General features: G+C 37.2%; 1 protein-coding gene across 3 annotated transcripts in view; it reads right to left on the reverse strand.

Annotated features, from left to right (window-relative positions):
- The window catches only part of PPP4R4 (protein phosphatase 4 regulatory subunit 4), a gene marked incomplete at both ends in the record, with an annotated part of 74,092 nt that overhangs the window by 2,908 nt on the left and 51,460 nt on the right, over positions 1-19,724 (reverse strand). For 2 of the 3 annotated variants that reach the window (XM_084241207.1, XM_084241206.1), the window contains 11 exons: positions 3,384-3,454; positions 4,504-4,597; positions 4,867-4,950; positions 5,355-5,424; positions 11,758-11,832; positions 11,926-11,967; positions 13,329-13,473; positions 16,066-16,213; positions 17,656-17,761; positions 18,399-18,581; positions 19,197-19,280. In XM_084241207.1, coding sequence (XP_084097333.1) covers positions 3,384-3,454; positions 4,504-4,597; positions 4,867-4,950; positions 5,355-5,424; positions 11,758-11,832; positions 11,926-11,967; positions 13,329-13,473; positions 16,066-16,213; positions 17,656-17,761; positions 18,399-18,581; positions 19,197-19,280 — 1,102 coding nt within the window. Of the gene's footprint in view, positions 1-3,383; positions 3,455-4,503; positions 4,598-4,866; positions 4,951-5,350; positions 5,425-11,757; positions 11,833-11,925; positions 11,968-13,328; positions 13,474-16,065; positions 16,214-17,655; positions 17,762-18,398; positions 18,582-19,196; positions 19,281-19,724 lie in introns of all 3 variants that reach the window. The other variant, XM_084241208.1, reaches the window with a different exon arrangement.

Genomic DNA, 19,724 nt, shown 5'->3' on the forward strand with positions numbered 1-19,724 from the left:
TAGTTTGTGTTCTCTAAATCTGCCTTTCTTTTGCAAGATGATTTTGGCTATGCTCCGTTCTGCGCATTTCAATATAGATTTTAGACTCCACTTATAAATTTCTATAAAAAGACTGTTAGAACTTTGATTAGGATTGCATTGAATCACCCAAGAAATTTTCAAAGAAGTGGCATCAGCTGGCTTCTGAAAGCAGCGTGAATGTGCAAGCTGAATAGCATCATTAGTGGCTCTGTCTTCCTCAGAACAAATTTTCGGTCCTGACATAAGCTAGATTGAAACTGCTTTTCAAAACTTCCAGAACCTAGAATTGTAGGAGGATGGTGAAACAAGGTGGAGACTCTTAATCAGTGTGGAAAATAAAGGCCAACGTGGGTTAACCGAAGGGTCTAAATGAGCATGTGACGTGACCTCTCAGGTGAATTAAAGTGAAGCAAGAGAAAGAGATTTCATTATTTCCCTAACAGAATAAAAAGAAAAAGGACTGGCATCGTAACAACAGTGTTTACCAGTCTATTACATGGTAGATTGCTCCACTTGTGTGGGTCTTCCTTAATGGCTTCAACAATCGTTTAAAGTTTTTAGTGTACTTCTAACATATTTGTCAGATTTATCCCTAATAAGCACTTACTTTTTTTTTTTATTCTAGACTTTATGTTTTAAAATAGTCTTAGCTATACAAAATATCTGAGCAGATAATACAAAGATTTTCTACCGTCTTCCTCTCCCCGGCCCATTCCCCCATTAAGCCCTCACACTAGCACTTGCTGCAGTTAATGAACCAGCACCGGCACATTATCATAAGTAAAAGCCACGGCCCTGGCAGGTTTCCTTGGCCTTCCCCTGTCTGGATCCCACATAACACACCACATGCATTCACTTGTCAGGAGCCCAGGCTTCTGGGTTCCAAAAGTCCCTTAGGCTCCCCTGTTTGTCATGACCTCAGCACTCTGAGGGGACTGGTCAGATATCTTGAGGATGCTCTTCCGCTGGGATTTGCCTGAAACATTTCTCACGAACAGACTAGAGTTTCAACTATCACATCAAGGGTACCTACTATAACATAGTGTGTTTTGTGCATTTTAATGTGTCCTAACACGTCACTGAAAGCGGGATTTGAGCGAAAGAGTATTTTAAAAAGCGAGGATTCTTGATGGGCGTCACAAAATTACTTTCTAGAATCATCCCATTGGTTTTTATTCCCACTAACAATGGAGACATTGCGATTTGTTTCCCTGAGTCCTTCCTGGCATCCTCTTCGTAGTCACCCTGTCTGCTGTGACCACACAGCCTGGGCTGAATGCCATAGTTGACGGCAGGCACATGTTGGCAGATGTTACCGACAGGTTCATATTAAGTAAAAGGTATTCAATCTGACCATCCTACCCATGAATTTGACCTTCCCGTTTTACTTAACATGACTCCCTTACACCACTCCACGCTGCAGGGCCCCAGCCAAACTGAGCTGCTGATACCCCTTGAAGACACCACCTCTCAGCTTTTGTTTAGGACAGGTCCTCTGCATGGGGCGTTATTCCACACGCATCTGCGGTTGTCAACATCCTAGCTCACCTCCAGGTTCATCGCAAACGTAAGTTATCTTAAAGCCCATCTTCTGCCCCACAGATGAAGGAAATCTCTTCTCTATGTGAACACTTAATACATTTGTTAAAAGACTATTTGCTTCCATTTATCATAAATCAGGCAAGTATATATTCACTCTTTCCCTGGGCTGTTATTATGTAAGAAATAGTAATAATCAGCACGGTTTTCTAGCCAAGAATCTTGGAGCTAATCCATTCAACCATATTCCTTCTCCCCCAAAACAAGACTGAACACTGAAGATGGACTACTTTTCAAGTAAAGGTAACAGTTCTAAATAAACAAGTTAATTTTATAAAGTACACACTTTTATCTTAGACTGGATGTTTCTATGGTTTGTAGGCCATATACGTGCCTTTGTTCTCAAGGTCATTTAAGAATCAGCAAAGTCAAAACACAGAAATTGATGCACATAATTAAAGCTTTTAAAAACCAGTTCTGAATTTAGTGATATTATTAATGATTTAGACAAAGAGATTTCTTAGCAAGAACTCTTACAAGTTTATGAATAAATATCTGCTTTTGTGGAAGTCATCTCTAACAGGCCAGAGAGGACTCATCCACGTTTGAAGAAGCCCTCGCTGACGTTTACAATCACTGCACATTCACTGCAAGGTGAGCTGTTCAAACTGACTTCTATGGACACAGCTACAATTTTTTAAACATTTTAAAGATGAGGTACATTTAAAGCCATAGATTAACTTTTCTCTTTTTTCTTTTTTTTGGGGGGGTTTTCTTAGGGAACTTCAAGAAATGCTGGTCTCCCTAGTTCAACAACTAACACCAAATCCTTTCAGATCCTTAGGGTCCTCAGAGTCGGCTGTGCACACCATGCTCTCTACAGTGTGTGAATGTCAGAGTTTAAATATTACAAAGATTGTCTGTCCTGGCAAATAAAAGCATACTGTGTACAGAACAGTCAGTGAGTGCATATATGTTCTTGATGAGAATTAAAAGAACACAATAAGGAATAAGGGGAAGACAAAATACTCAAAATTTAACCTCAAAAGGAAATGCAACTAAGTTTTTAAAAAAATTCAGAACTTCAAGTAAATTTGCCATTATTTATACTAAAAAATCATTGTAGGTTAATATTGCAATGTTCTACCAATATTTTCCAGGCAAAAAGTTAAAAATATACTTATAGCCACTAGCAATTTTTAGCAGTATTTCCCCCATATTCATAGTATAACCCTATGTTCTATGATATAAGTAAGAGGTCAGCAAACAACAGCCTCTGGGCCAAATCTTGCCCACTACCTGTTTTTGTACATAAAGTTTCAGTGGAACACAGCCAAACACTTTTACTCAATGGCAGACTTGAGTAATTGTGACAGAAACTAATTTGGTCAACAAGGTCTAAAATAACAGACCCTTTGCAGAAAAAGTTTGCTGACCCTTGGTATAAACTCTCGTGTGTATATATATATATATATATATATCTCACAGATGTTTGGCTATAAATGAGCCACAGTGAAGTCCTACTGCTTTCAGCTGCTTAAACACTTTTAGTCTATGCCTAGGCTGGTCCTCAGACTGCGGTAAAAACTATCCAATTGTTTTGTCCTTTTTCTTGTAAATTATTGAATTCTGGGTCTTGACTAAGTGAAAACAAAAGAGTCTAGTCAACTATTTTCTCAATACTAGAGAAAAGCTCAACTTCTTGGGCATTTGACCACAGTATACATTTAGGAAAAATACTGTATCTAAAAGTAAACAGGTCATTTAGTAAAATCATTTTAGTAATTTTAGCAATTTTTTGAAGAGCTCAGATTTCTACTCACCAGTTAGAGAAATCATAGAAGTCTTTGCTAACCCTGAGACAGAAGGAGTATATGCCGCAGCAGAGCTTTTACTAGAAAAGAACATGATTTAGTTTAAAATAAAACATTCTTATTTCAATCCGAGTCAGTGAGCATTTGGACTTTGTTAATTTTTTTTAATGCTTTCCTCTAATTCTTGTGAAACATGCTTGATACTGTTATTTCTCTTTTTTGTTTTACATTTTATACCTCACAACAATTATGTGGCCCATAATTAAAAGCATTTCTGAAACTTCTGCTGTATCAGAATAACAGTTTTTCTTTTTATGTTCAGTGAAGATAAGTAACATGGATGACACTTTCCTGGAAGTAACCTATCTTTAGTTCTAATGTCTTTTATCCTTCTCGACACCACCCTACTGGCTAGGAACTCTCGGTAGACAGATCCATGGTCATATCTGAAATATAGCTAAAAATTTGAAACGAGCAATCTGTAAAAGAAAAACATTTTTTTTAATAATATGTTTTTCTTGATACATAAACGGAAATTTTTGTTTCCCAAAAATTACTTTGCTTGCTAATTGATATGCAGCTGTTCTATGCAATATGACTATATAAACTATATGCATACAAGAAATAAAAAAGATCATGAGCATTTAATTTATGTTATTCTCTCCTAACTGCTTAAAATTTGTCTGCTGAACCAAGGGGGGAAATAGATATTTACCCTTTGTCAAAAGAACTCTGTTATGATAATTTTACCACTGAAACATGCCAGTGGTTTCTTTATAGAAGAAACAATAGTAATTGGAAGTCCACGGCCAATTAGCAAATGGGGCATGTTCACCCGCATCCAGAAGAGCACGACACCACCCACCCTCCTCAGCCCTGGATTCCATGCTGCTGTCACACGGTGTTGTGAGCAGTCCTCCCAGGGTGCCAGGTTACAGAGATGTTCTCATGCACACTGCTGGGTTTTTTCCTAATGTAACAATCTTTAGAAAACTGACAAATTATTGATCTATAAAAAAATTCAAGAGTAATCCCAACTGTCATCAGAATGTAAACATTTCACATAAATAAAGCTCTGTGACTATAAAGTAAGAATTAAGTTAAAATGTAAATCGCTGACAGATCATACCTAGCACACTTGTCTAAGGTGCCATATTTTGCATGAAAAGCTTGATTGTTGAAAGACTGGCTTCGAATCAATTTGGATTTCTTGATCTCTTTGCCTAGAGTGGTAAGCAGAAGGAAAATATAATTTTCAGTTCATTCTTAGCTGCCCAACCCCCAATCCCTCGCCAACTACCACCTGTCAGTAACACTTGGAGGGTCTAGATTTCCTTCCTTAGTCACCCCTACTGCCCATAAGAACCACCGCACCAACCAACAACGGAGGCCAAAAGGTGCTTTAGAATAATATATATTGTCAAACTGAGTGACTTTCCCGTCATCAAGTTTTATGAAAGGAAAAAGGGAGACACAAGATGCTGTTTCCTACTTGTGGATGGGGTCCCAGAAGCGGGTCCAGAAACCGAAACAGGCGTGTTCTTGGGCAGAGTTGTCGGTGCCTTCATGTCTCTACCTAAATAAAATAGACTCTGCATTAAGTTCTATAATGTCCTCTAAATGCTTTTCAATCTCTATACATTATACAAGAGAGTATGAATTAGTATCCCCAGCTAAGCAGCAGTCTTTCCCAACTATTCTTTTTTTGTATATTTACCTATTTCAAACCTAGCTACTTGTGATCAATTTTACAACCTTATTGCTATGATCAAATTTAGGCTTTCCTTTGATGGCTCCACACTGATCCCCACCATTTGCTCATGTATTTCTAAATCTGTACCACATTAACCCATTTTTTAAAAATTTTTCAAATTGAAAGAATTTTCCATATCAAATTAAAAACTCAGCATGGTCTTTCAGAATGCCAGGATGCAACATCAACTGTGTTACTGAACATGCAGATGCAGGCAAACTACTTACGTTTCTTTTCAAAGGTTTTCTCACTCATGGGCCTTCCATCATTCTGTTGCTTCTCTTTCTCTAACTGCTCCTATTATTAAAATAGGATCTTAGCATTAAAGGTAATCATGAATAGATTTAGAAAATTATTAGGATACCCTGAATAAATATAGTACATAAAAATGCATAAAAACTATTTTTTTTTTACAAGTTAGTATCTAAAGAAGTCAAGGTCCTTTCAGATTGGTGTCATTTTTTTTAAAGATTTATTTATTTATGCACACAACAGCTGGGGTACAGGCCAGAGATGTCGGGGGTGAGAGGACTCACCAGAGACAGAGTGGGGAGCAGATCAGGCAGACTGAAATCCACTGCTGAGGGGAGCAGTGGGAGAAGCAGGAGGGGTCTGCTGCACCATGTGGGTAGCTCCCTGGCCAGCTGGGGATCAAACTCGTGCTGCAGAGGCTGTGGAGTGCTTCACAGGGCAGTGCTTAACCCCTTGCACCACTAGGGGAGACCCCAGATTGGTGTTATTTTAACATCAACAGAATTACGCCCTTGAGGATTTGGCGTCAGTATTATTGTCTCAGTGAATTTGGTACCAAAGTTATTTTCTAGAAGATAGTTACAGATTCTTGTCAGCAAAATATTTATTACTGGTCATTTCCATTTCTGATTGGTGAAAGGCAAGATAGTTTTTCTAAAAAGGAAATGGTCTTGTAGATATTTTTTAAATGTTTTATTGAAATATAATATATGTAGAGAAAGTACACAAATTTTAAGTGTAGAGGTCAATGAATATTCCCAAAGCGAACACATCTGTAAACCAGTCCCCAGATCAAGAAACAAAAGTGCTAGCAAAGCTCGGGATTCTCTTATCCCAATATAATAAGTACAGAAGAAGTTCAATAATTACCAAGTTTAAACAAACTCAGCATAACAGGCATGTGAAGAACACTGCACTCAACAACTGGAGAACAAGCATTCTTTTCAAGGGCACGTATGAAAAGAAAAAGATGGAGGAAATAAATAAGGTGACAAATTTTCATACAGAATTGGACTGAATGGAAATGGAAATGGAAATTCTGAAACTAAAAATAAAGCACATAAAATATAAAAAATCATTATGTGCACTTTACAGCAGAGTTATCTGTTTTCTCTAGACTTCCCTCTATTATCTCGGTTATTTTAATCACAGTTATCTGAACGTCCTTGTCTGTGAACGCCGACATCGGGATCATCTCTGGGTCTCTTTCCACTGTCTGACTTTTGTCTTGAGTTTAGGTCACTTAGTTCTAAAAACCTTTGAGGGCCTGCTTGTTCTCTGAAGCTTCTTCCCTGGAAATTATGAATTCTAATCTTTGTTTTGGAAAACTGCTGAAATAATGCACTTTGCTTTTCAGAGCATATCCACTTACGTTTTAATCTCACAGGATAAGAATTCTCTGCAGTGAAAGAGAAAATATAAAAATGAAATAATGGAATTTTAAAACTGAAAAATACAATTGAAAGTAAAAAATATACTGGAAAGGACAGGAAATACACTGAGCACAAAGAAAAGGGAAAGAGCTGGTAACATTGAACAGAAATTATCCACTCACTCTGGGCATAGTTTAAAGAATAAAAGACAAAAAATCAAGGATCTGTGGGACAGTATCAAAAGGTCTAACATATGTGTAAGTGAAGACCCAGAAATAGAAGAATGGGCTAGACTATGTATTGAAGCAATGACTCAACCCTTCCCAAATACGTGGAATGATACACGTTTACAGATTGTGGAAGCACAGCCGTTCCCAAACAGGATAAACTTGAAGTAATCATGCCTGCACACACCAAAAGCAAACTGCTAAAAACAAGAGATAAAGGGAAAAATATTGAAAGTGCCAGAGAAAAGCAACACCACAAGCAGAAGAACAATTCCAATGAAAGGTATTTTACCAGATGCTATGGAGATCGGGAGACAGACAGAAACACATACTGAAAGAATTAGGCTGTCAACCCAAAATTCCAAAATGGCCTTCAGGATTGAAGGTAAAATGAGACATTTCAGAAAGGAAATGAGGAGAATTCCTGCACTCTAAGAACTGCTAAAGAAAAATTCTTCAGGCTGAAGGGGAAAAAATAAGAGGGAAATTTTAATCCGAGCCAATGACGTAACAGCACTGGATATGGTAAACATCTGAGCCAACAGTTTGCTCTCTGGTCCTCAATATATATGACTTAAAGCAAAAACAGTAACATTGTCCGATGGGGTTTTCAAGGTGGATGTCCTTCACACAGGAGCTATAAAGAATGGCATGGAATAGTAAAGGGGTCTCTATCACTGCTAAATGAAGTGGTACAATATTAACAATAAGTAAACTGTAAAGATGGATATGTATTTCTCTAAAGAAACTACAAAATAAAAAAAATTACAAATTAAAGAAAGCAAGAGAGAAGGAGAACATCAGTCATTAACAATGAAATGGGTACATAAAAATACAAAAATAAATAAATCTTAAAAAAAAAGAATGAAATGGATTATTACCATAGATCCTACATATATTAAGATTATATAAGAGTATTATAAACAACTTAATGCAACATATTTGATTTCAATAAGGATAATTTGTTTTTTAAAAAAAACTTATAAAATTGACAAAAGAAAATCTGAATTGTTTTATGTCTATTAAAGAAAATGAATCAATTATCAAAATCCCAAAATGAAAATGGTAAGCCTTGGCATTTTCATTAATAAATTCTATAAAACACTTAAGGGGAAAAAAAAAACACCAATTTTATACAATCTAGAAAATAAAGGAAGTGGTAATATTATCCATCTTGTTTTATGAGGCTAGAGTAACTGTAGTACTAAATTTAACTTACAAAAAAAATGATAAAAAGGACATCATGGAATAATTTCATCATAAATCTATGGATATAGACACAAAAATCCCTTTAAAAATTAGCCAAAAATTCAATAACAGAGGAAGGACAATATCATCACCAAGTAGTTTACCCTGAAATACAAGATTGATTTACTATTTGGAAAACCATCATAATTGAGGAAATCAATACAAGGAGAAAAACCAAGTATTTCTAGACACACAGAAAAAGCATCTAACAAAATCTAACCATCATTCCTATAAACCTCCCAGCAGACTAGGAGTAAGAGGGAATTTCTTCAGTCTGGTAAAGGGCATTTACATAAATCTGTTGGCATCATCATACCTAATGTTGAAAGAGTGGACTGGATTTTCCTCTGGGCAGCAAAAAGAAGAACACCTGCCTGGCTCACTTTTATTCAACTAGAGGCCTTTTATTATATGGAAGTCTTGGTCCTTGCAATAGCCTTTAAAATACGTATCTTTTTTTGAGCATTTGGGTTGTTTCCAAAGCTTAGCTATTGTAAACAGTGCTGCTATAAACATAGGGGTGCAGGTGCTCTTTGGAGTTGATGTTTCTGTGTCCTTTGGGTAAATACCTAGGAGTGGAATTGCTGGATCATATGGAAGCTCTGTGTTTAGTAGGTCCAGAAATCTCCACACAGCTCTCCATAGTGGTTGGACCAGTTTGCACTCCCACCAGCAGTGCAGGAGAGTTCCTTTTTCTCCACACCCTCGCCAACATTTGTTGTTGCTAGTTTTTTTTTAATATGTGCCATTCTCACTGGTGTAAGATGGTATCTCATGGTGGTTTTGATTTGCATTTCCCTGATGACAAGGGATGTTGAACATTTTTTCATATGCCTGTTGGCCATTTGCATTTCCTCTTCAGAGAAGTTTCTTTTTAGCTCTTCTGCCCATTTTTTGACAGGATTATTTTCTTTGTTGTTGTTGAGTCTCATCAGCTCTTTGCAGATTTTTGTGATCAGTCCTTTATCATTAGTGTTCGGTGCAAAAATGTTCTCCCAGTCGGTGGGGTTTCTCTTTGTTTTTGTTACTGTCTCTTTTGCTGTGCAGAAGCTCTTTAATTTGATGTACTCCCAGCTGTTGATCTTTGCCTTCACTATCACTGCTTTGGGTGATGTGTCTGTAAAGATGTCTTTGATGTGCAAATCACGTAGTGTTTCGCCTATATTTCCTTCTATGTATTTTATGGTTTCAGGTCTTATGTCTAGTTCTTTAATCCATTTTGAGTTGGTTTTTGTGCATGGTGTGAGGTAGTGGTCAAGCTTCATTCTTTTGCATGTAGCAACCCAGTTTTCCCAGCACGATTTATCGAACAAACTTTCTTTGCTCCAATGCATATTCTTTGCTCCTTTGTCAAAGATTAGTTGACCATAAATCTGTGGGTTTATTTCTGGATTTTCTATTTGATTGCATTGGTCTGTGTGTCTGTTCTTGTTCCAAGATGTGGTACATATTGTAGGAAAATAAAGTGTTAATGTCGTTTTGCCGGGGACATTGGAAGATGTGCGAGCACCTTTTGGCCCCCTGATCCGGGAGCCTGGCCAGCGCCAGGACCAGGAGCCAAAAGATAGGGCTTATGTAACTGTTCGCGATGTCCGGGACCACCAAGAAATGGGTTGGTTATGAAACTCCGGGGCGTCGTGCACAGAAACGTGACCAGCTCACCATGAATCCCTGGGTTTGGATACTAGCCATATCCAACCTTGGGAGATAAAAACACAGTGGTCGCCTAGCTGCTGCTGCTTGCAGCTGCTGGACGTGGATATGTCTCCCATGCTGTTCTCCGGAGTGCTGCCTTTTTGCCTCCATGATGCTGTTTTCCGGAGTGCTGACTCTTTGCCTCCGTGATGCTGATTTCTGAGGAAACTGTACAGTATGTATGCATGATTATTAGTTTGGTCGGGTTTGGGGCACTGTTTATAATTTTGCTTGTGCATCGCCTGTGTTGCTCACAATAAATCCTTTTTCCTTTTAATACGGTATGGTCATTGAATCCCACAGAATCGAGCCTCCCTCAAACACCTGTGCACAGGGCTAGCAATTATATTTTATTGCTAGTTACACATATACAACATGGAATATTACTCAGCATTCAAAAAAGATAAACATATGCAATTTGCAGCAACATGGATGGCGCTGGAAGGGATCATGCTCAGCGAAATAAGCCAGAAAGAAAAAGAAAAATACCGCATGGTCTCACTCATAGCAGGAATCTAGAAAACTTAAATAAGGGACCAGGAAAATGAATAACTATAAGAAAGTGAAAATCAAAATCAACAAAAAACTATGAACCAGAGAAACTCTATGGAGGGTGGGGGGCGGGGAGGGGAGGGATTGGGGTCAAAATAAGGGTGTTGCAATTGTATGGGGAATATAAAAATAAAATTTATTAAAAAAATAAAATAAATTTGTATCTTGCAAAAGATATAAAAATACATAAATATTGAATCAGAAGAAGTAATCTTCTGCACTTGAAGACAATATAATGGCTTACAGAGAAAACCCTGGGTAAACTTAAGTAACACCTTCTGGATGAGTAAGTAACTTAGCAGGTTTGCAAGATACAAGAATTTATATTCTTATACTCTAGCAACAAAAAAACTAGAAAGCAAAATAAAAATTACAGTTCTATTTACAATAATGCCAAATAACACAAAGTACCTAAGAATAAGCCTAACAAAAAATTTCCTTGAATTCTACAACCAAAATTACTAAGAAAAAAGTGAAGAAGACTAAATTAATGGTATAACAGATAACATTCGTAGATGAGAAGACTCTTATTGTTAAAATGGCAATTCTCCAAATTGGTCTAGAGATTAATCCTGATTACCACAATTAAAAAATTAATTAATAGAGGCTTCCCTGGTGGCACAAACAGTTAAGTCACAGCACTATAAAGTTATCTGTAGCCACTGCAGCATGAGTTCGTTTTCCGGCCAGGGAGCTACCCACATGGCGCAGCAGACCTCTCCTATCTTGTCCGGTACTCCCCTGAGCAGTGGATTTCAGTCAGTCTGCCTGTTCTGTTCCCCACTCTGTCTCTGGTGAATCTCTCACCCATCCCCACACTTTTGACCTGTACCCCAGTTCTTGTATGCATAAATAAATCTTTTTTAAAAATTAATTAATTAAAAAAAAAAGCTATGGACCACATAGAGGCATGGGTAAACTTTTGAGGGAAAAGCAGTATTTGGTATTTTGATTGTGGTGATGGCTTCATGGATGTCAAAGTTCATCAAACCGTACACTTTAAATACATACAGTTAATTGTATGTCAATTATACTTCAATAAAATTGTGTGCTGGTTTTGTTTTAATGGTTCCCAAAGGCTGTTTCCCTTCTAGTTCATAAAAGAACAGATTTCAAAACATCAGGATACTTATTCAGTCATTCAGGAAGAAAAAAGTGGTAAGAAATTTTTAATAAAATAATAAAGTAGTTATAATGATCAGGAGAGGGAGAGAGAGAGAGAGAGAGAGAGAGAGAGAATGTGTGTGAGAGTGTGTGTGTGTGTATGTGCGAAAATAACATACCATTTCCAAAAGAAGTAGTTCTTCTCTTTCTTTCTCTTGATCCAACAAATCTTTTTCATAAAACTTTTTCTGAAACTATTAGTTTAAAATAAAAATGGTGCAACATTAATCATGAGTTTCTACCAAGTTTTAAATATTCCTCTTAATTAAGGTAAGGAGAATACTCACAGCATCCATAGACATTTCCATCCTGTCCAATTCTAGTACAGTCTACAAAGAAAATTATGAGACATCATTGCTCAACCCAAGGTAAATTAAACCAGCCAGTCATTTCTCAGAGACGCCTGATTTCCAGAGAGGTTCAAAGAGGAGACTTCTACACTACGTAGAAGACTGCATCAGAAAACCTCTAAGATTCCTTCTAATCGTATCCTGTATTTTTAATCAACATCTCTATAGGAACACCAGGACTTATTCACACTTCTGACAAAGTCTTTAACCTTAAAAGGAACAAGTCTAGAGGAATACTTTAAATACTAAATACATTCAATTTAATTTCTAATAACTGCCACTCTTCTGAATTTTCAGAAATAGAATAATATTTTTGCATTAAAAAATAATCTGTTAGCTAAACATACATGAAGCAAACTTTCATTTGGCTAAAAATCAGCCCAGAGAAAAGACTACTCTGAAAGTATTCTCTCGATTTTAATATTTGTCTTTTACAATACTTTGAAATAAATTATTTCAATCAAAGAATGGTCCACATAATCCAGGGTTCTCTCTCTGACAGAGGATGGTGACTTTCCATGAGTCACTCTCATTAAATAGAAAGTAGAATCACACATTCATATCCCAAAGCTATATACTGTAAACAGTACATTTATTTGAAGCTTTATTTTTGTGCTGAAATTTATGAAAACTTTATACTTATGCCATGAAACATCCCTTTCAAATAAAATTACTTCCCATCTTAAAAAACTGACTTGGGTAAACTATTCCATTTTTACCCAGAAGCTTTGAATAGATTTCTCAGAAGTTCCCCTATCAGCACCTTAGCTTGATATACATTATACCACAGAATTTTCATGGGACACATTGACTTCATACTCAAAGTAAGAGCTGTACTCCAGAATTATCCAATGTAGATTAATAAGTCTTTAAGTACATCATTTTTATAACCTGTTTCTTGGATTAGCTTCCATTATTGTGAGCTAATAAATTCCTTCATAAAAGTAACCCTCTTGTGTTTGTTCTGACAAGTCAACTCCGTTGTCCAAACTCCTGTAGTTAAGTGTTAAATATCTGGTAGAAACAAACATATGTATATAGTATGTTATATGTAATGTACTATATAAGTGGTGTGTTTTTACATTTCATGTCCAGACTCTGGGTATTTCTGGTTATCCCAGTAGATGAAAGAAAAATAAACCAATAAATACTGGGGGAAAAAAAAAAAAAAAACGTAAGTATTAACTCATGCCAGTTTAGCAAAGATATATTTGAATGTACTGCTATCCTACAGGTAAATTTGAATGTACTGTTATCCTACAGGTAAAGGTAAAATAAGCAGAGGATTAGCACTACCTTGATGCAAGGAATGCAAAGGCGGTGGTGACAGTGACACTTACTCTTTTTACAATGGCCAGGACATCTTTATCTTTTTCTTGACACAGGAGTTTTCTCACACACATCTCTAACTGCTGCAGTAAATGCTTATCTGCAGGAATCTTCAGGGTGGACTTCACTTTGGGCAACAAGCAGCAAAGTTTCATTCTATAACAAATTAAATGGTATTTACTCTTGAGTGAATTTAATAACTAAGGATAAAAGTCACATGAAATAAAGAAAATTCAAATTTTAAATAGTCCAGAATTCATTTATGCATTAGCTATTCTGGGTGCTGAGGTCCAACAGTAAATAAAACAAATAAAATTCTTCATTCTTGTGGCACTTATTATGCTAGGATGGGGGTAGAGGAAAGAGAAGTTAAATGTCAGACAGTGGCAAGTGCTGTAGAGAAAAATAAAGTGGGAAGGAGCTGCGGGAGCACAGAAGAGGGGCATTACCATTTTTATGCAAGCAGAGAGGGTTCAGTGACAGTCTCCCTCAAATGATGACATTGAGGCAGAGACCGAAGGGTAATCAGGGAGTAAACCAGGCAAGGGTCTGGAGAACATTCCAGGCAGTGACTGCAGTAAGCACAAATGCCCTCTGAGGTGGGCCCTGCTGGGGTGTTGCTTCAAAACAGCAAATTTGCCCAAACCAGCCAGCTGGCAGCAGTGGGTAGACAGAGCAAAGCGAGATGAGCAGAGGCCACGGCCCAGGGGCCGCACCTCCAGGGCCCGCACCTCCAGGGCCCGCAGCCACCGACTGGGGACCGGCTTTTCTTTTGGTGCAGTGAGAAGCCGTAGGAGGGCTTGGCACAGAGAACTGACTTAACGTCTGAAGGGTGTCATCTGGCCAATGTGAGGATAAGACCTTAGATGGTGAAGGACAGAAGGAGGGACGTAACCAGGGAGGGCCCTGCAATGATTCAGGCAAGAGGTCGGCAGCTTGAACGGGCGCCCGCACTGGGGGCGGCGTGGGGGGCGAGGAGTTGGACCCCATGTGCTCTGCAAGCTGTGAGATGGGCTGAGGGCGGGGGCAATAGGAAGGAGCCCAGGTGTGGACTTGAGCGAGAGGCGAGATGAAGCGGTTATTTACTGACATGGAAGAGACGGCAGAAGGAGGGTGCGCAGAGGAGGAAGATGGGGTTTGACTTGAGGGAAATTACATCGGGACTGCCTCGGAGGTAGATAGTCACTGGAAAGGCTAAGTGGGCAGTCGGTTTGATGAGCCATTGTCCAGGGCAAGTGTCTGTGCTGGAGAAGACAGGAATGTTCAGGTGAAGTAAATCACGAGACTCGAGGGGCCAGCAAGAGTCAGCAAGGCAGAAGGGCAGGCAGGTAAGACAGGAAAGAGAGCAAGAATCTGCAGTGCCCCCAGTGTAGATGGGGCAGAGCAGACTGGAGAACCCCAGAGGTGAGAGAAAACCCCCCATCAGGAGGAGGCAGTCACAGGAAATGTTCTCCTTGCGGACACGGTAAATTGCAGCGCTGGTTTCAGAGGTGCCGGCCGCATGGACACCCACGGCTGCTGTATTCACTCCTCCGTCTGAGAGCTCCCCGATCATGAGCAATTTATTTCTACACCAAAACTTGAACTAGCTAAGTTCCACTCCTAGACTTTCCAGAACGGTTTCTCGGCCAAGCCTTCAGTTAAGGAGACTTGGTAGACAATAAAATGTGCTTTTGATTCAACAGGCAAAGAGAAAGCAACTTCTTCTCCGGGGTTTCCAGCTCTGGTCACAGGCCTAATGGTCTCATTCAGAGTTTACCAAAGATACTACTAAGACTGGTGAGGCTTTCTCTAATTAACAGGTCCCAATTCCCCCGATGAGATGTTTTTCATTTCTGTCAGCAGAGGAGAAGGTTCCTTGGAATACCAAGTCTATTTTCGGCCTCCATACTATCTAGATTCAGTGAAGTTAAAGTTTAAACATTTACTTAAGGAAAGAAAAAAACCCAATTCACAGCCTATGCACACTTCATTCTTTATAACCCAAGGCAGGTCTAGAAAATAAATATTCAGCAGAAGTTACACAAACTATAGTAGTGATTTATGAGAATGAGAATCCTGGTCCCAAGAGATTATAAAGATTTTGAGATTAGGGACGGCACCTTTCTGGTAAATTAACTGCTTATTTACATTATCTCAGGTACTTATTCCTCAGAACACCTTAGGAATCAGATACTAAGGAAATTGATGCACAGAGAGGTTTTATAACTTGCCCAAAGAGACGCAGCTGAAGTAGAGCTGGAAATCTCTCCTAGGGGTCTGAGTTCAGGACAGAGACACAGAGCAGAGAACACAGAAATTAAACAGTTGAGGGTTTACAATTGTCTTCAACCACTTTCTTTCAAGAAGTAGTATATGTACACTCAGTATCACTGAACTGTACACTCGAAAATAGTTAATATGGTGAACTTATGCATATTTTACCACAATAAAATAAAGATAATATGCTTATTTAGGGGAAGATATAAAAAGGCAGACTTATTTTCTTTTTTCAATTTCTAAGCAAGCCAGAAAAGCCTGCTGGCTTGGCTCTGAGTAGCGCTGTCAACCCAACAGGCAAAAGGACACAGACAGAGGTCGGTGATTTTGCCTCCAGGTTCTATTAATGCTCCTCAACTAAAACTACAAAGACTTGAAAACAAAAATAAATTCTTCACTTGATGTTTTTAATTGACCTAGAAAAAGATTTTGCATACACCCATTATAGTAGATACATTAAAAATGTATTTTCTTGGCTTGGCACCATACCTCACATTTGCCACTGGATCATGTGTCAGTTCAATAGCAGGTAGAAAGAAATATTTACAGAAAAATGATTTGGAAAAGATATCTATAATAAATTCACAGGTATCCAAAAATCGAAGTCTACTCCAATAACTTTTTCCTTGGCCCAGTTCTAGAAACAAAAAATAGTAAGTTTAATTTTTCTGACATGAAATTACAAGTGACAAGAGTATACAAAGTTCATGACAAAGTTCCTTATATCCACAATTTTTCAAGCAGCTACAAGAGATTTTTAATAACCATATTTTATATGCTCTAAATTTGTAGACTCCAAATTACTGATACCTCAAAACCAGAAAAAAGTTAATTAAATAATGCATTCTGTTCCAGAAACATTTATTAAATATTGAATTCAATATATGTACTATTTTCTGATCATTCACTACATAAGTACTTCACATATTACCTTATTTAATCTTGGAAAAGCAACCCAGTGAGATAAGCATAAATTTAACCCTCCTAAAATAAACAGATACTAAGATTAAGAGAAGTTAGAGTCACAGAGCAAGGAAGAGCAGAAGTTCAAATGCAGCTCTGCATACATGAAAAGTGTTTAACAAATTAACTGTTTTCCTCTCATTGGATAAAGTCACACATAAACACAGTATTACAGACAATAATTCAGATCATTCTTCAAAGGATAATTATCTCCTTTATTATTTGATGTTCAAAGGCAAAAGTAATTCTTTAAACCATATAGAATCTTGTTTCAAACTGACATCCTAAATATGAGGTCCTACCACTAATAAAAATTGAATTAAAACAGACTTTAAAAAAGTAATATTAAACTATACTAAGGATAATTTTTCCTAAGCTAATCTTTATGTACTTTAAATTTGTTTTAAAAGTGGCAATCCCTACTTAATATGGTAAACTCCAATTCCATTCCCTTCTGTGCTTTATCATATAATTTAATAAAAGTATTAAGACATTATAGTCAAAGCAAGTATACAATAATTAACAGAATCACTAAGTATACATAGGTGTATGTCACTATATCTAGAATTAATACTTACACTAAAGGTCTCTGCCTTGATTTTACATACTGAAAATAAATTATATTTAAATTAAATTTGCACTTGTAATTGGTTTGATTTTTAAAAGACATTAGAAACCAGTGAGGCTCACTAAGTTCACATATTTATACTAGCAACTCTATTCATGAAAACAATAAAGCCCCTATTCTGTTAATAATTAAAATAGAAACATAAATTATTAGATTCATGGGTATTCTATTTATATTTCTTTTATATTTCTATTATATTTATATTTTAGTTCAAAATTCAATTTTATCAGACCAGAACTAGGTTTTCAATAGAAGTATACGTATTTTAATTTCTCAAGTCTAGAAATGCACAACAGATGGGATATCTGATCCTGTCATAAATCGGAAAATTAACCAACAAAAATCAAATGCAAAAAATACTTTAGATTTGTATCAACATCAGCCTAATTATCCGTGATAAAATGATACAGAAAGTAAATCAGGTTAAACCAATTTGTTTACATTCTTTTTTTTTTTTTTTCCCAAAATGAAAGGCGAAGTTTACTTACGTTCAATTAATTTTTGAATGACCTCAAGCCTCTGGTCTTGTTTACGATTATAGCGTAAAAAAATGCATAGAGTTCGTGAAGCTGCCTTTTGGACAGGTAAGACATTCTTAAAGAAATAAGAAAGACAATTAAACTAGACTAATAGTATATGCTCTAATAGTATATACAGTATAATTTGGCTGCATAAATCAATTTGAAGTTATTGGCTGAAAGAGCAAGCAGTGATGCTTGCCTCTCAAACCGCTGTTGAAGTGTCTTCAGAATTTAATGTTAATATCACACAGACACATCAACTAATACATCACATTACAGAGTTAGCTGACTTCAGCACGGTCCTTTTCAAATCATCAGATTTGATTTATATATTTGACTCTCATCACCTTGCCACTTTGTCGTTAAGTGACAGTCACCAATTCCTCTCAGCCATTCCTTGGAACTTGTTAACTCACATATTTGACAAATATTTACAAGAATATACCCAGTGTCAGGTATATCACCAAAATTGTGCCACTTTTAATATATAGATTTATAGATCCCATGATCAGGTATACTTTTTGATCCTTCTGGTTTAATTCTCCCTCTTCAACCCCAATGTCACCTATTGAGATCCCTGGTCCACAAAACAGATAAATCTTAAATTCCAAGGTATATCATATCAGTCAGAAAATCTGTTCTGGGTTAAAAGAGAATTAAGACATGTAACAACCCAAGCCAATGTATGGATCTAAAAGTGATGGGCTCACATTTGTCATCATGATTGTGAACATTCTCTGTAAGAAACGATAATAAATCTGATCGCTTGATATGACCTGCGGCAGGCAGGCATACTTCTGTAGGAGCTTCTCGTGAGTTCTCCATTTTAAAGAGGCTGCAGCTCGCTGCTCAGCGGCCGTAAGGGCGGGAATCAAGTCAGGCAGAGATGACAACTGAAAGAGACACATCAGAAGCACCCATGAAAACTACATAAACCCACCATGGCATCTGCTCAAATGATTTCGCCTTACAATGCACTGGGGCGGAGGACACGCTTGCTCATTTCAGAACTTGGGAGCCATCTTTGTTAATTATTGGGTGACAACAAATATTTTTTCAAGAATCCATAAGTAAAATGTACAGTTACTGGAAACCTAATTTTGACATAGAGATGAGGACTATCTTTCCTGGCTGATTGATCACACAATAGCAACTCTTCTGCCTAAAGAAAACTGTAACAACATAGTTCACTATCAGCAAACTTGGGCCCTCTAAATCCCACGCTATTGTCCTCACCAGTTGCTACTCTTGGGATAATCATTATTGCTAATAAAAACTGAATGAGAATGTAAACTCCAAGGAGAAGAAATCAAAGTTATGGTAATGTAAGAATTAAAGAAGAAATTCAAGCCATTCCAATTCCAACAGGTATTTCCTGAGCACCTACTATGTGGCAAGCACCATTTTAAATGTTCTTCATACGCTCTTTCCTTGATTCCTCACAACAGCCCTGTAGAGTAAGGCAATACTTAAAACATTCAGAAACTGTGTTGATACATGGGACTTGCCTTATTTTCTTGAATACTGCTTTCTCCGCCAGTAGACATAAGTTCCAGGATTTCTGGAAGATGATCTATAAGAGCATCTAGTACCTTTTAATAGAGATATTGATAACTCTTAGAGTGATAACTATGTTTTTCTAATCTTATATTAGTTAACTTCATCTGTCAATTTCTACACAGAAGTAGTATAATTTACCAAACAACATTTGGGGGGGGTTCTATTTTCTTACTCTGACATCTTTTTTGCTGGAATATCTTAGCAGCATAATCACCTTCCTTGAGCAAACTACTTTAGAAGAGAGATTAATCCATCTCCCTCTTGATATTGTTCAAAAGGTGTAAATCTGAGCAGCAACTTCCACACACCAACACATTCAAAAACTGCTTCCCAACTTTTGAAAAGTGATTTAAGTCATGTAACACACTCAGTGATTTCTAAATGTTGATAAATTGAGTGTTGACCAGCTGCACATCGTCAAGGTGAACAGGATATACTAAATGAAGCACCAAAACAAAGATATTTTCAAAGTCTTC

This window comes from Talpa europaea, assembly GCF_964194135.1.
Source record: "Talpa europaea genome assembly, chromosome: 8".
Lineage (NCBI taxonomy): Eukaryota > Metazoa > Chordata > Mammalia > Eulipotyphla > Talpidae > Talpa > Talpa europaea.